Source organism: Urocitellus parryii, chromosome 1, assembly GCF_045843805.1.
Source record: "Urocitellus parryii isolate mUroPar1 chromosome 1, mUroPar1.hap1, whole genome shotgun sequence".
NCBI classification, from domain to species: domain Eukaryota; kingdom Metazoa; phylum Chordata; class Mammalia; order Rodentia; family Sciuridae; genus Urocitellus; species Urocitellus parryii.
Window position 1 is genome coordinate 262,901,571 of NC_135531.1, and position 15,728 is coordinate 262,917,298.

The window sequence follows — 15,728 nt, forward strand, 5'->3', positions numbered from 1 at the left end:
TAATGCTAAGAACTATACCCCACCATTTCATTTTTTTCTTTTCTATTTTCATTTTTTTGTGCTTCTGGGGATGGAAGCCAGAGCTTCACCAAGTGCTTTACCATTGAACCGCATCCTCAGACCCTATTTCTTTTGGTTTTACATTATTTTACTTTAAAAAAAAAAAATAAGAAAGGGCATAGGGATGAAAGAACAAATCTGATAAAAAGCCATTTCTCTGAGACCACACACTAGACCAAAATCAGAAATTCAAAGGACAAAACTATTTTTGATTATGGTATGAGAATAACTGTTTCAAGCTGTGTTATCATAAAATATTGGAAATAAATTGAATCATGTAAGTCACAGAATAACTAAGAAGCTGGTTTACATTGTGAATGTTGATTGATTGTCACTTGTGGTGATGGTGGTGGGTACCCTCACCTGTGATGGTATAGCTTCTGACATCTGGGCCGATGGTTCTCTGAACTGGCGTCTGGCCATTGGCTGGGACGGCATCAACTTGGAAACCAGTGATCGTCTCGGTCTTGGTTCGCCAGTTAATGGTGATGGTGGTCTCAGTAGCGTCTGTCACACGAGCCCTTCTGGGAGGGCTGACATCTGCATGGGATTATAGCTAGAGATTAGTGCCTGCCTGGCTCATATAGGTGAGATTTCAATCTTTTAAAACATTTATTTATGTTTTAAAAATACATCCTCTTCAGAAAATACATTGATTAAATAATTTGTAGATTATCTCCCTTGGCATTCAAAGAACGTTCAACAGTAATTAGGAAATATGGAAATAGTTACATTGGGTGCTTTTTTCTTTGAAGAACTGAAAAGCTTTATAAATACTACCAGTGGTTCCTAGGTCTGACTTTATAGTACCTACAAATACTTCAGTAAGTATTAAAATGATTAATTTACTGTACTGTAAAAGTGTGTGGTAGGAATTATAATAGCATGGCCAGCTAGCAATTATATGTATATATAGCCAGTATTATTGCTAGTATTTCGTCGTTTTTATAGGGCTTCATATCTTTTCTCTCAACAGAAAAGATTTCTATTTTATCTCTATTTTATAGATGATGGAACTTTTGACACTTTATTTGACAGCTGAAAGAGCACGCAGCAAGTTATTGATGGACCAGAAACTAAAATCTGGGCCAAATTTGATCCCACACTTATGGTGCTGTTAAGATACAGCAGAAGTCAACATGTCCTCCCCAGACCTAACTCCAGGAAAACAAATTCTAACAAGTGGAGCATAAAGTAGCTGTTAGTCCTAATCTATAACACCAATGTTATACCATTATGAAAGGATTTCATTTCCAGATTGGGACTCATTCCACTTTTAACTTAGTGACCAGAGAGATCATTTATCATTCTTTGTTTATGCAGAAAATTTTTTGAGACTCGAAAATTGGATTACTTACTCTCAAGAGTGGTGATGATCCCCTGAGCTGGTCTGCTGGTCAGTGTGTCCTTAAGAGCATAGACACTCACTTCATATTTGGTAGCCACCTAGAAATAAGGGCATGGTGCGCCTTAGCAGTGTCATTGCAAGAAGCCCCGGGAGTTTCACGATGGCTTAGATAATTCAGTGGTTATTAGTAAAAAAGAAATAGACTAACAAATCCCACAACACTGTCAATTCTTAGATTAATTTCATCTCTATACTACAGATGACCAGCAAAAGACTGAAATTAAATGAATTTTAAAATGCTTTTATGGGCTTATGCCCAAGTAAGCTATAACTCACATTTTCATGTAAAACTGGTGATGAAAAAATAAGAAAATGGGTAAGAGCCTGTTTTTTTTTTCTTTTATGATATGACAGGTGTAAATCATGAATTTTTATGGTCATAGACAAAGATAATTTTCTTTTCTGTCTCTGAAACTTCTTTCTGTAGTTTCCCTGTAACTGGTCTTAAGATATACATTAATTCTCTGGTATTCTAGCTAGTTTTCCATATACATGTCTAGAAGGATTTAAAAATTTTTAATGAGGGTATGGTCAAATTGATTGGTATAATCTTGAGAACATTTCTTGCCAAGATGACATTGCTCAAAAATATATATAACTAAATGAATTTATGTACTTAGCCTATCGATACGCAAATTGCCCCCCACATATATAGAATACTTCCAAAAGAGCTGCACAAAATCCAAAGCTATTTACAAAATTCTGTTCCAATAGTCATCTGGAAAAGCTTAGGTCAACAAAAAGCAATTCTCTTGATACAAAAATCACAATGAAATTATTTGATAGGAGAGGAAAATATCAGTTGGATCGAGCATGAGATTATGTTTCTACCATCTAATAAAATATGTAAGAGAGGCTCTACTTTATTCCAATGACAGAAGTCATTTCTTACCATGAGTCCTGATACAACCACAGAGGTGCTGTCAGGAGCGAGGTTGATTTCCTTCATTGGTCCGGTCTTCTTGTCTTTGGGGGTCACTCGTATCCGATATCCAGTGAGCTGGACATTGGGTGGTGTCCACTGGGCACTAAAGCTTGTTGGTGTAATCTGAGTGAACCTCAGGTTGGTTGGAGCAGGGATGGCTGTTGGGATGGTCATTGGTCAAAGGTTATCTTACAGGAAGTGGGGAGAAGGGAACATAGAGTGAATTCCAGGAGGTAGAAGGGATAGCTCTTGTGGGATTAGAGGATTCCCTGGTCCAGAAAAGATTCAGTAGGAGAGCGTAACAAGAAGGGATACAAAAGGAAAAAAGTTTACTGAAATGTGTGTTCTCTATCTGCCAATTCTCAAATCCTGAAAACACTTTAAATACTTGAGCTCTAGGAAACTTTGGTTTTCCAAAGTTATTTGTTTTTCCATAAAAAACAAAAGAGTCAAATTGGCTTATTGGTCATTACAATTGATTTTCCATTTGTATGAAAAGAACAATGGCCCTTTTTCTATATAAATTATGTTCATATGGAAAACCATTCACAGTATTCCATCCAAAAAAAGATAGAATTATGTTTCTATTGTCTCTTTTTATTTGGACCCCAAGGCAGATGTAACTGCTAAATTTAAAGTATTTCTGTGGTGCGACATAAGAAGAAAATTAGATCATAATAGAAGCAGAAAAGAGAAGCAAAGAGCAGTAATCAGATTGTCACTGCTAAGGTTTATACCATCACCAGGACAAATTTTTAGCATTCCACTCTGATTCAGCAATAAAGCACAAGAGGATAAAGAATTGTGGAAAGAATTTGCCTTAATGACTGTTTCCTGTGTGTCTGAATCAGAATCCTTTAAGCAAATTATACACAAGCATAAGCCATCTTGCCAGGGGAGAAAGGTCTTACCCATGTGCTCTCAGAATCATGCTGCTATAAAACGTCCTAGTTGGGATCTTTTCTTAGAGGAAACTCTAGGATGCCAAACTGCTTTCCTTTGTACATAGTGTGAGAGTAACCACAGGGAGTCATAGCTTAGGAAATATCCACAATTTTAGTATCATCTTTAGATGTCTGGTTTCATGGCCTTATGTATAAGCCAAGCTACTCCAATATTTCTTTACATCAGATTTATTTACCTAATACCACTAAAATTGATTTTCCTCTTTCCTCTTTAAAGAGGGTCTTTTCTAAAGAGGGTTGTTTATTTTATTTATTTATTATTTACCCCTTACATGGGAATGAATAGCCCGATAAAGTAGACTTTCAGCAAGGCTTAAAGCCACTGCTCCCATGAGCACCCTGGTGGTGCGATTACCAAGATACCTGTGGACTGGGTTCCAATCAGGGGCTGGCTCTCCATATCATCGTGCAAGGCAACCACACTGACTGTGTACTCAGAACCCGGCCTGAGGCCTTGCAGCTCTGCAGTGTCTTCTTCACCATCAGGTGCAGGGAATAGCTCATGGATTCCATCCTCAGGGCTTGAGTAGGTCACCCTGTACCTGGAAACTTGCCCCTGTGGGCTTTCCCAAGCAATTTTGATGGAATCGACATCCACATCAGTGAATGCCAGTCCTTTAGGGCGATCAATGTCTGTTAGGCAAATTAATGGTAAGAGGTCATGTGAAAAGCAAGTTGTGAAATAAGCATTTTTATAACATGCAAAGCAGTTTTGCAGATACCATTTTCTTTGATGAATTACACTGCAATTAACCCACTAGTCAATGGAAAATTACTTGACACTTGCCTAAAATTGTTTTGGTTTAGAAAATATCTGATGTTGCATAACTTATCAAAATAAGGTGTACATGAGATGCGTAGGCACCCTGCAAATGTCCCCACGTTGGGGATATACTTGCATTGATTTATAGATGTTCCACTAAGATTTGTTTTGCAATGTGATGTTAGTCTCATAGACCTGGATTTTCTATGCCTTGGAAGTGGTAATGTTGATTTTCAATGTTACATTCAGATCAGATCGCTATAAGCTTTCTTAAACTCTTTCTTTTTTTCTTATTAAGTATTCATATGAAATGTTTTTCCAGCCACAGTCCTCCAAAAATGGTAACTTCATGATGTATACTTTATTCAACTTTACCATCCAGTCATAGAAAAGAAGGTCCTAGCAAAATATTTTGTAGATTTGCTATAGGCAAATAAGATTTTGCTGAGGCCACTGGAGCAAAAGGAATTCAAAGCACAGCAATTCACTATGGTAGTTCCGCAACTTCTTTCCTGTAAGTTCACTACTTGGCAGGAAGAAAGAAAAATGTTTGTCAAGGACTCAGCTCAAGATACAAACTAAACAATAAGCTGGTTCTACCTCTGTATAAAATGCAAAAGACATGCAGAGGGCATTCAGACCCAAGAATAAAATTTGACTTTAGAAAAGGAAACCACACATTTGTTACGTACTGGTTACTGCAGTTTGAACCAGGGGCTGGCTTTCTCCTTTTCCATTCTGAGCATAAACACTAACCACATACTCCACTGTGGGCTGCAAGCCTTCAATGGTCATTTCTGTTTGATCTGCAAGGGGAGTGAAAAGCAAATGTAGCATCTATGCACTATAAAGCCATCCAAGAGACTTCTGGAGTTTGATAATAAGCATGTGCGGTCTTGAATTTTTAGTTGCAGAATTGTCATGAAAATATCGAGGAGTTAGATATCAATTTCCTCTTGGACACACCTGTTTATTGCTAATACAATTTCCCATGTTTGAATAAAATCACATTCAAGGAGAAGTCAAAAACTTAATAAGATGCCCTCAACAATGAATGATGATGGTGCTCTTGGAGAAAGGAAGAAAGAAAATTAACTTGATTTTGAGGTTGCTTTGAGATCCTATTTTCACAAATATTTCATATAAAAATAAAAACAACAGATCTACAAGAAATCTGAAAAAGTCAGTTATTCTTCTTGGTGTGCATACCAACAAAACCACAAAGATGGATCTGGTAATTTAAGAGGCCCATGTCACTAAACAGAACCATGCATGTAAAACCAGAAATGTGTGTATCCTAAAACTGCTACTGTGAAGTGAGTTGGAAATGATCTTGAGTCCTGAGCTCATGAATGGGAAACCATGACATATGGCATGAAATGTATGGTCCCCGTGACAAGGTGGCCATCTAGTAAAGAAGGAAAATCATGTTGTCCTACTCTGTTGATCCTGCTGTATGTGACAAGAGGGTTGTTCTTACCTGGACCTGCAGTTCTAGTTTGTGATGGTCCTTTGCCCGTTTTGGGAATGGTGGTCACTCTGTAACCAGTAATTGGAGAACTTGAAGGCAGCCACCTGACACTAATGCTGTTATCCTTAACATCAGTCACTTGCATCTGGGATGGCTTGTCAATTTCTACAAATAAAAGTAAAAAAGAAACCCGTTCAGGCCCAGTCCTGGGGGACAAGACTAGAAAAATCCTTATCTTTGGTTCTGGTACATATTCAAAGATCTCTTATTCCTATTAACCTTTCCCAGGTGTTTCTTTTGCAAGAATAAAGAGATAGCTTTGAGGGGTGGGGTGTGCATTACAAATGTTTTCAAGATGATGGCTTCATTCACAAAGAAGCTACACCCCAGGTAGGTGTTTGTCTTCCTATCTTATCAATACATTCATTTCTTTCTCAACAAATATTTATTGAATATTCTCTTTCTGCCTATTTCTTGCAGGAGGCACATGATATATTTCAATTAACAACACATTTTAAAAAATCTGTGCTCTTGAAGTCGTTCCTTGTATATTTGCCTTATAATGTTAACTAACGATTTTGTCTTATTAAAAAGAAAGACCAGGGTTGGGGGTTATAGCTCAGTAGTAGGGCGCTTTTTTAGCATGTAGAAGGTACTGACTTTGATCCCCAGCAAAAAAAAAAAAAAAAAAATAGAAAAAAAAAAGAAGAAGAAAGAAAGGAAATCAAGTTCACAGTGAGGAAAATATATTGGGAGAACATTGTAAAAGTTATCTGAATATATAATCCTGTGTTGTTCCAGAAAAGAACTTTGTACCTGTTCGATAGTCAATGGAAATTGGCTTGCTGCTGGCTGGGCTGTCCCCACGGCCAGTGACAGCATACACTGTGATGGTGTAATCTACTCCAGGTTTCAGGTCGCTGATGGTAGCTGTGGACTTGCTCCCAGGGACAGTGAACTCCTGAACAGGGCTTGTTCCTCCTGCGTGAAAAGGGGTTAGTCCATAATGTGAGGGGCTTGGAGTTACTTGGGCATTACTGATTAATTAACATATTAAAAGCAGTATGTAAATCACATTTTATTACTTATTCCCCTTTAAAGAGTGTTATTAATAAATCCTGGACAGGAAGGTGTATTTATACACATACTAAACCTTGATAAGTATATAAAATAGGGAGAAAATTGCAATTAACGTTATTTTAACATTCTAACTTTGAAATGTTACTAAGCTGTAGATTAATATTAAAAGGGAGGAGAGGTAAGCCCTCACTCAAACTAGGATTGCATGTCCTTCATCCTTTTAAAATTTTCTCATGGAATGTTTTTATGCTAAAAATTAGAGAATATAGAAAAGTAAAATGAAGAAAAAGTTAAAAATCATATTTTACCAGTGATAATATATTTGTAAACTGACAATCATTTTTTCCTCAATTCTGCTATTTTTCCTCTAGTTGTATTGTATAAACAACTTTTTCTCTTGATTTTATAACCAACTATATCATATGCAGAGTCCAGGTATTCTTGGAATAGACAAGTGTCTGCAAGCGCACTGCCAAAATTAATTTTATGTCCATTTTGAGCTTTTGGGTTCTTCACAGCAGATTTTGGTCTGCTTAAGAATGTGAAGCACCAAGTAGCCAACATACCTGTTTCTCCATAGGTGATCCTATAATATCTCACTGTGACAGCAGGGGCTTCCCAGCTGATCAGTACACTGGTGGGGGTGGAGGCAATGACTTCCAGGTCCCTTGGGACATCAGAAACTAGAAAATACGAGGGACAAATCTTCACATCCGTAACTTTCAAATGATAATTGGATTCTCTTTGCTCATTTTCCAGGTCATCGTTTTTAGGTTTCTTTCATACAAAAATGTAAATACCGTATGAAATTAGTAGAACTAAAAGTTCTGAACAATTCAAGGAAAGCGGTTAAGAGACTATTCAATTTGTGATAAAATGATTGTTTCAAATTTATTGAAGGATTTTGTTCCCTCCACTTTTTATTTTGGTAAGACCATAGAAAAGTCACAAAAATAATAACAATGAATAGCCACCTATCCTCCTCTTAAGTGTGTACTGTTTGGAAACATTTGCACCATTTGCTTCTCGCTTAACATTAATAACCTAAAATGATTCACATCATTTCAGACTAAGATAGAGACATCAAGATGACACTTCTCCCCTAAGTGCTTCAGCATCTATCTTCCAAGATTAATGGCACTATTATACTAAAATTATATTTTTAAGAGAACTTTGAAATGGTTTTCTGGATTTTAAATAAAACTTTAGTAATTATAAACATATAAATATCTAAATCAGGTGAGAAATTTCTTGGGATAAAGAAATTATTTTCTTCACTATATTCTAAGAGGGAGATTTTCCTCCACACATTCTCTCACTGGCCTCTCTGTGTCTCTAACCATGATCTATTTTGGGGGGAGAGGATGACTCTGCTGACATAAAGCTAAGCTATTTCATAGACTGTACCGACTGTATAGGAAAGTCTGGGTTTCTCTGAAGAACAGACGACAAGTTACCTGTTGACTGTTGGCCAATCAAGGGGGAACTCTCCTCTCTGCCATAAAGAGCAACAATGCTGACCACATATTCTGTGCCTGGATTGAGGTTGGTGAGGGTGATGGAATTCCGAGAGGGGGGCACTCTATCTTCTCGGGGTCTCCCGGCACTATGCTCAGGATGATGGCGAATCCAGTAGCCGGTGATGGCAGCTCGAGGAGCAATCCAGTGGACGGTGAAAGAGTTGGGAGTGATGTCAGAAAAGTCAATGCCAGATGGGGAATCAAGACCTATATTTTCCACCCATGAGAATAAGAGGGGAAGAAAAAAGACAATACCATGAGCTTAACATGTGAGGAAGGTGGGGGGGAGTTACATCCATCCAACTTTCTATCATTTCTCATCCATGTAGTGAAGTGCCCTGAACCTCAGGTTATGAGGCACTGATTCAAAGCCACAGATGAATTTCAAAATCATATATTCGCAGTTCAAAATTGCCAATTCATGCATTTTTTTCTTTCTCTAAGCAATCCCTGTGATGTATACATATCATCACAGTGGTCTCTGTATCACATTTGAAGACCAGTGTTTAAGATACTGTGGGAAGTAATATTTTCAAGTGTTTCAGTGTTCAAATAGTCCAGTTCCATCCTGTATCTCTCAAAGTAAGACAAGGTCTGCCCACTGTCAAGTTAAAGAAGCTACCAAAGAAGCTTTCTGTGCCCAAGAAGAGACTAATATGTCAACCGAGTTAGTGGTGATGATGCTGGACATAAAACTTTCTAAAACTGAAGACATTATCCTGGACAGATCCAATGCAGGTAATCCTTTATGAATTGAGAACTTTTGAAAATTAATAAGAATTCAGTGTTCATCTCAGGTTCAAATTATTTAACCCTTCTGGGACTTCCAGCAAATTTTTGTTTGAGTTGAAATATTCACTAATCTTATTTAATAATATACTCAAACAAAATTGTGATATATCAACTTCCTTTTGGGAAGTCCTTTTTGGACTATGAAGTAATAAACACACTAAAATAGGCTTTTTAAGGGAAAACAATTAAAAGCATTCATATTTAAGAAAAAATATACTATCTAATGAAAAGAAATGTCCAGCAACTCTAAAATAATAGAGATTATGAGATATTCTTCTTGGGAGTTTCATTTTGTTGTTTCGTTTTTGTTTTTCTGTGTTTTAAAGCATAGACAGCAAAGTTTCTGAACTAATTTCAGTCTACTGTGGAAGCAGAAGTAGAATGTTACTGACTGAACTGCTAATTATAAATTACTAATTGTTGAGTGAGATGTCTTTTAATTTTCAAGACCAGTGAAGAAAAAGTAATGACAAGGCTGCCCACACCACCATCACCACAAAAGATGAGGTGTATATTTAGAAGTAGTGTTTCATTTTGTTTTTTAAAATTGGTAGGCAAGAGCTACTTGATAAGCATGTTGCTCCAAGACTCACGTGTTTTCTGTCTTCCTTTAAGAGGTATGCTCTCGTGGTGTTCGTAGACACTGGAAACACTGACTAAATATTCGGTCCCAGGCAGGAGGTCTGGGGAGGCAAGTGAGACTCATTTTACACTTGTGCTTGAAGGTAGGAAAAACCAGAGTACTCCTGAGACTATTTCAACTGATACCATATATTAGCATTCAGTCCTGCAGCCTACTTACACCTACGTGAACATGGATACCTGGAGATGGTCTGTAAGCAGGTGATGATGAAGGGTCACCTTGCCCTGAGTCCTCTCTAAGCCCTGTCCTAAGTTCTTCCTGTTTATGACTTAGTTCTATCTGTACCTGACAGTGTGACCACTGGGAGCACAGGAGACAACTGCTATGGCACTGTGGGTGATCACTAATCCCTCCCCAAGACTCTACAGGGTGGTTCACTATTTTCTAAAGCAGTTTTATAATGATACAATATACTGCAAATATTAATATGTGCAGTTTGACAAGTTTTGACATGTATTTAACTTACGGACCCTTTACTACATTCAACATAAAAAAAACATAACCAGTACCTCTGGACGTTTGGTTGGTGACAACCGCCCCCATTTTACAAAGAAGAAAGCTGAGGCAAACAGAAATGATCATTTTTAAATGACTTGCCCAGGATGATTCAGTGGTTGACCCAGGTCGGGACCAATGGTCTTAACAATGAAGCTTTATTGGAAAAGGGTCATGTGATAAAGGGATAGCAATCAATTGAGCCATATTAATATATTTTAAAAGTTTAGCCTACATCCATGAGTGACCCTTTCTCCCATTTTGATATAGCCAAAGGGTACAGAGGAAGCTTTCCAACCTTTGAACTTCTGCTCACTAGACCCTCATTCCTCTATATACTGTTGGCTCTTCAGTCTTTCTGCAGAGGGTCCTGCAAGGTTTGGAAAAGAACCAGAGGGGAGGGCTGGATGCCGGAACTTCACATCTTCCTTCCTAGTTGGCCAGAGGCAATGTAACTTAACAACTGGGATCTCAGTTGTTTCATCTTTAAAACAGGATAATAATAATTCTCTAAGGGGGAAATGGCTACCTTGAGGTCACAGCATTAGGACCAGAAGGTCTTAACACATGAACATGTAACAGGTATTGGTTGAGCAGGAACCAACATGCAATGCAGGGTTTAGTGTATATCAGGTCATGCAGTCACCACTGATTCCAGAATGCTCTACAACAAAAATAGTGCTGTGGACGCTATCATGCAAATATAAGGATGTTCTCTGTCACCGGCCAGCAAGTAAGAAATCAAGATCATGGTCACACATAGCTGCCTTTCTTTGTGTTTTGCTTTCTAGAACATGTTGGAAAGGAAGAGGATGTTTTCAGACCATCATTTAGGAATGTCCCTAAATGTAAGCCATTTCTGCTTATGTGGAATCTTTGATGTTCTCACACATTGTACCACAATAGTGAAATATAATAAGAAATGTTTATGTGAAACACAGCACCACATTGCAGCCTACTCTTATTTTCTTTAAAAAATATTCTGTTTCAAAATGGCAGGGACTAGAAAGAGACAATTTCCATAACTTGTTTAATGTCAGTTGTTTTCTAAGACCTCAGCCTTCTGAGAAATCCTGCTAACAGATGCTTTTTGAAGTACAAATTAAACTTCTGTCTTCACAATATCCTGATCTATCCCAAGCAATCAGTCACTGTTTTTAAATTTTCAAATGTTAAACAGATCATCTGCTGATACTTTAACAAGAAAAAATGACAACACAACATATATGGGGACACTATTTTCAATCCTCATTTTTTTCCTCTTCTAAACACTTATATTTAGTCAAATAATTTCTCTTGAAATTCACTTATTTTATGTGTTTAGTTGAAAGCAGAATGTGTTTGAAGTCTTGGAACATTACTTTTAGGGTTTTCCACTAAAGTTGTAGATATCAACAGTATATGGAGACAGCAATAAGCATTGCATCTTTCAGAATTTACAGAAGTGGACTTGGGACTTTAGTTTGGAGCTCGTCTGCAGCTCTTCTGCGTTATTTCTCTTTGAGAATTAATACATCTGCTCCAGGCTAGTGTTTATTCAACAGATGTACCCGACTGCTTACTTGTTAAGACCACTGCGTTGTCTGATGGAGAAATCGACAACTCTGCAACATCGTCCTCGTTTTTCACAGGTGAGTAGCGCACCAACAGGTTGCTCAGCTCAATAGATGAAGGGGGCGCCCAGGTGACACGCATAGTGTCTGGACCAACATTGGTGAATCTCAGGTCCGTGGGAGGAGGGACAGCTGGTTTCAAATAAAAAGGAAGATTATATTAATATGATTTTTTAAAGTCAAAGCTCACAAATCCACTGAAAAGGTAAAAAAAAAAATCAATGTTTCATGCATAAAGGAAACAGAGTCATAATCATGCAAATAGTTTAATCTAAATCTAAACTAAGTCATGGTAGACTACTGTTAAAAAATCAAACACTACATTCAGTACTGTTAGGCCCCTTTAACCTTTCTGCCATCATCGATGTGTTCTAAAGAATTATTTTAATCTACTTTTAAATAGGTTGATTTTTACATACATGATGAATACCACTTAAGATTCTTTTATCCCAGGCCAAAGAGGCTTAAGTTGCCACACAGCAAAAAGAAACATAGCGGGTACGTTCCAAAAAAAACCAAACATACATGCACACAGACAAAAGACAAGAAGGTCCTAAATGTCCCCCCGACATGAAATATCTATGATCTAATGGCATAGCCACAATTCCATTCAGTGAATTCTACTTACAAGTGAGAAGGGTTCATGCAAATTGGTTCTCAGCATGTTTCTTCCCATGCAGGGCAGAGAACCTTTAAGATGTTGCATGCTGGTCCCCAGACTGTGGTTAAAGAGGAGTTCCTTTACCTTATGATAGCAACAAAATCTAGCATATGCTGAAGTTTATTTTTCTTGTACATCAAAACAACCCTTTCTGTTCTACTGTAAATTTTGATGGCTTTTCAGTCAGCTACAAAGAAGAAACATGGTGGAGTTTATCCAGGGGTAGAAGGAAGAGTGTAATGGCATATTCTGGAAGTACCTTTCAGCATGAACTGGTGTTCATCCTAAAATTTGGTATTCACCTCTGGTACTCACCTCTGCTGCTTTGTATTTACTAGATCTGACATCTAGATTCCTCTAGTTTTATGCATACTTGCAGTTTAAAGGAAAGTGCACGTAAGACTCTTTGCATATGACTTCAATTAGTCAGGCATATGCTTTAGATTCCTTAGGCTCAATCCCTCCCATCTTCATCTATGTGGCCAATTGCTGGCTTCTCCCTTGAAACATCCATATTTAACCAGAGTGGCTGTTGGCAGCATGCAACACCATCCATGTGTCAAACACAGAAGTTTGTAAAATTCACCCGTTTGCTGTGTCAGTGTAGTAGGGGCACTCTCTCCGCCATTAATGAGAGTGATAACGCTGATGTCATAGTCAATGCCGGGTTCCAGCCCTGTAACTGTGTAGTATCCTACTGAGGAGTCCACAAAATCTTCAAAAATAGGGATCCCTTCTCCTGCTGCAACTACTGTGATGCGGTACCCAATAATGGTGGAAGAGTTTAGCGGGGTCCACCTCAGGCCGATGCTTGAATCGGTTATATCAACAAAGCTTAGGTCAGTGAGTTGGGGCACCTCTATTTAGTTACAAAGCGAAGAGGGGGCAACAGGAAAATAGAAGCAAAAAAAAAAAAAAAAAAGAGGAAAAAATAAAGCAGTGTATATCAGGTTATCCGTAGTCAAATTGATAGAATGGTAAAGCAATGATGGTAATATGCAATCAATTTCAAATGATCTGAAAAGATGTCCTAAGTATCATGAATAGTTTGCTTTCCTGGGAAAATAAAACAGGTTACAATATTCTTTTAGGGATTTTCTTGCATTTTGAAAATGTCCCTAAACAGTACAGTTTGACTTCTCAGATTCCTAAAAATCATAGGCCAGTTTAGGATGTCAAAACCATGAACCCAGACACAATATCCACATTAAGTATCAGCAATGATTTAAAAAAAAAAAAAAATCTCAAACTGTTTCAGTAGGAAAATCAAAGCTTGCATGAAGGTTTTAAAAAAACTGGCTGATGAATTGGTTTTTGCCCCATACAAAACTCATGTCAACATCATGGTGATAATACTAATGCACTATGGATGTACGGTATGAAATGTGCCTTTCCAAAAAAGCACATTCAGGCCAAGGACAGACAGGCTTGCGTCCAAGGCCACTGCCAATCTTTTAATTCATAATCAAAGTTATTTAATTAGCATTAGTAAACACATACCAAACAGTGCCAAAGGGGACACAATCTGTGCAGTAATTTCATTCTGTCATCATCCAATTTGGGACAAACAATGAATGTATCCCTAGACAGGTCTTTGCGATGTCGGCTTTCAATTCATAAGAAGGAATGCCCTGTGGGCGTGGCCTTTATTGCCTTCTTCATTCTCTTTTCCCTCCTCCAATTTTAAAAAAGACTTTGAAGTTGCAAGATAAGGAATTGGATATTGTCAACCATACACTATATCAGTGCTCACACATGGAGACAAAAAAATATTTTATAGATAGCTGCTAAAAGCAGAAACTGACTGTAAAATCAGGCACAGATGTCCCGATGGGATGCATTTACCATATTACTTTTAGGCCGTCAGCACTGAGTATAGACACATGACGTTTTAGTAATTTCCACGTGAGCAAACAGTAGAGAGTTCATGCCACGGTTGCCACTCCATTACATACCCATCGCAACAAAGAGCATCCCAGTGAAGCACAGACAGTGAAGCAGTGTTATCAGCAAGCCTTTGTCCAAACAGTCATTTTGACTGCGTAGTTTTGGAAAGTGCGGTTGGGAGGTTGGCATTAAATCCCAAACACACTTGACACACTCAGCCATCTGGGGATTAAGATGCTAATCCCTTCTTATTGAAACTGCCACTCTGAGGATAACAGCTTATTTTTCTATTACCTGGGATGATGGTATCAGAGATAGGGACACTTTCCTTGTCATCTTTGACAGTGTAAACACTGACATTGTATTCCAGGCCGGGACTCAGATTTTCAAAAGTGCAAGAACTCTGATCCGCACGAACCATTTCTTCCAAAGCATTACCCTGCTGTCCGCTTGTAGGGGTGGTAGTGATTCTATAGCCAGTGATACCTGCAGAACAGAAAGGAGGAAGTTACCACAGAGCATTGATGACCCACAGAGGAGTAAACAAGACTCCATGGTGGACTGACGAAGGACATCGAGTGTTTATTAAGGAGTCTACTATTATTCAACCCTTTGAGGTTGACCAGGAGTCTGAGTTCGGTCAAGAAAATCTTGTGTTAAATAAAATAGGCTCAGGACAGAAAGACAAAACTGTGTATTCTCATTCATTTGTGGAAATTATAATGATGATCTTATAGAAGAAGAGAGTAGAATGGAGATCACTAGAGACTAGGAAGAGTAGCAAGGAAGGGAGATGCAGAAAGGTTAGATAATGGGTCGGGCACAGTGACAGCCAGTTTGGGAGGCTGAAGCAGGAGGATCTTAAGTTTGAGGCCAGCCTCAGCAATTAAATGAGGCCCTAAGCAGCTTAGTGAGACCCTGTCTCAAGATAAAAATTTTTTAAAAAGGGGGCTGACGATGTGGCTCAGTGGTTAAGCACCCCTGGGCTTCATTCCTGTTACCAAAAACAGAAAGAAAGAAGGCAGGAAGGAAGAAGCAAGGAGGGAAGGAAGAAAAAGAAAAAGAAAGGTAGGTAGGTAAGAAAATGGAACCAGAATACAGGTAGATAGGAGGGATTCGTTTTAGTGTTCTACAGCCCAGCAGGGTGACTATAGTCTATAATGATCTATAATATATTTTGAACTAAGTAGAAAAGTCTGAAGATGCCCAACACACAGAAATAATAAGAGGAGATGGAGATGCTTATTTGATCATTACACACTGTATCTATGTATTCAATTATTTTACTGTACACCCAAAATATGTATAAATTTTGTGTGTCAACTACAAAAAAATAATGCTACCTTTCAGCAACAACAGAAAAGAAAGGAAATCTTGGAAAACGGGGAAATGATGACCAAATTCCTCTCCTCCTACCACTCTCCCTGCTTTCTCTTAATGATCAA

The 15,728-nt window shown here is 38.1% G+C and overlaps 1 protein-coding gene across 10 annotated transcripts in view; it reads right to left on the reverse strand.

Moving 5' to 3' along the window:
* Positions 1 to 15,728, reverse strand: part of Fn1 (fibronectin 1) — a 64,884-nt gene that overhangs the window by 12,999 nt on the left and 36,157 nt on the right. For 5 of the 10 annotated variants that reach the window (XM_077803499.1, XM_077803510.1, XM_026402352.2 and 2 more), the window contains exons 24-34: positions 14,578 to 14,769; positions 11,685 to 11,867; positions 9,578 to 9,667; positions 8,130 to 8,399; positions 7,239 to 7,355; positions 6,409 to 6,573; positions 5,602 to 5,757; positions 4,814 to 4,927; positions 2,361 to 2,551; positions 1,419 to 1,506; positions 424 to 600 (exon numbers count right to left, since the gene is read on the reverse strand). In XM_077803499.1, coding sequence (XP_077659625.1) covers positions 424 to 600; positions 1,419 to 1,506; positions 2,361 to 2,551; positions 4,814 to 4,927; positions 5,602 to 5,757; positions 6,409 to 6,573; positions 7,239 to 7,355; positions 8,130 to 8,399; positions 9,578 to 9,667; positions 11,685 to 11,867; positions 14,578 to 14,769 — 1,743 coding nt within the window. Of the gene's footprint in view, positions 1 to 423; positions 601 to 1,418; positions 1,507 to 2,360; positions 2,552 to 3,721; positions 3,992 to 4,813; positions 4,928 to 5,601; positions 5,758 to 6,408; positions 6,574 to 7,238; positions 7,356 to 8,129; positions 8,400 to 9,577; positions 9,668 to 11,684; positions 11,868 to 12,982; positions 13,256 to 14,577; positions 14,770 to 15,728 lie in introns of all 10 variants that reach the window. The other 5 variants (XM_026402350.2, XM_026402347.2, XM_026402349.2 and 2 more) reach the window with 3 other exon arrangements.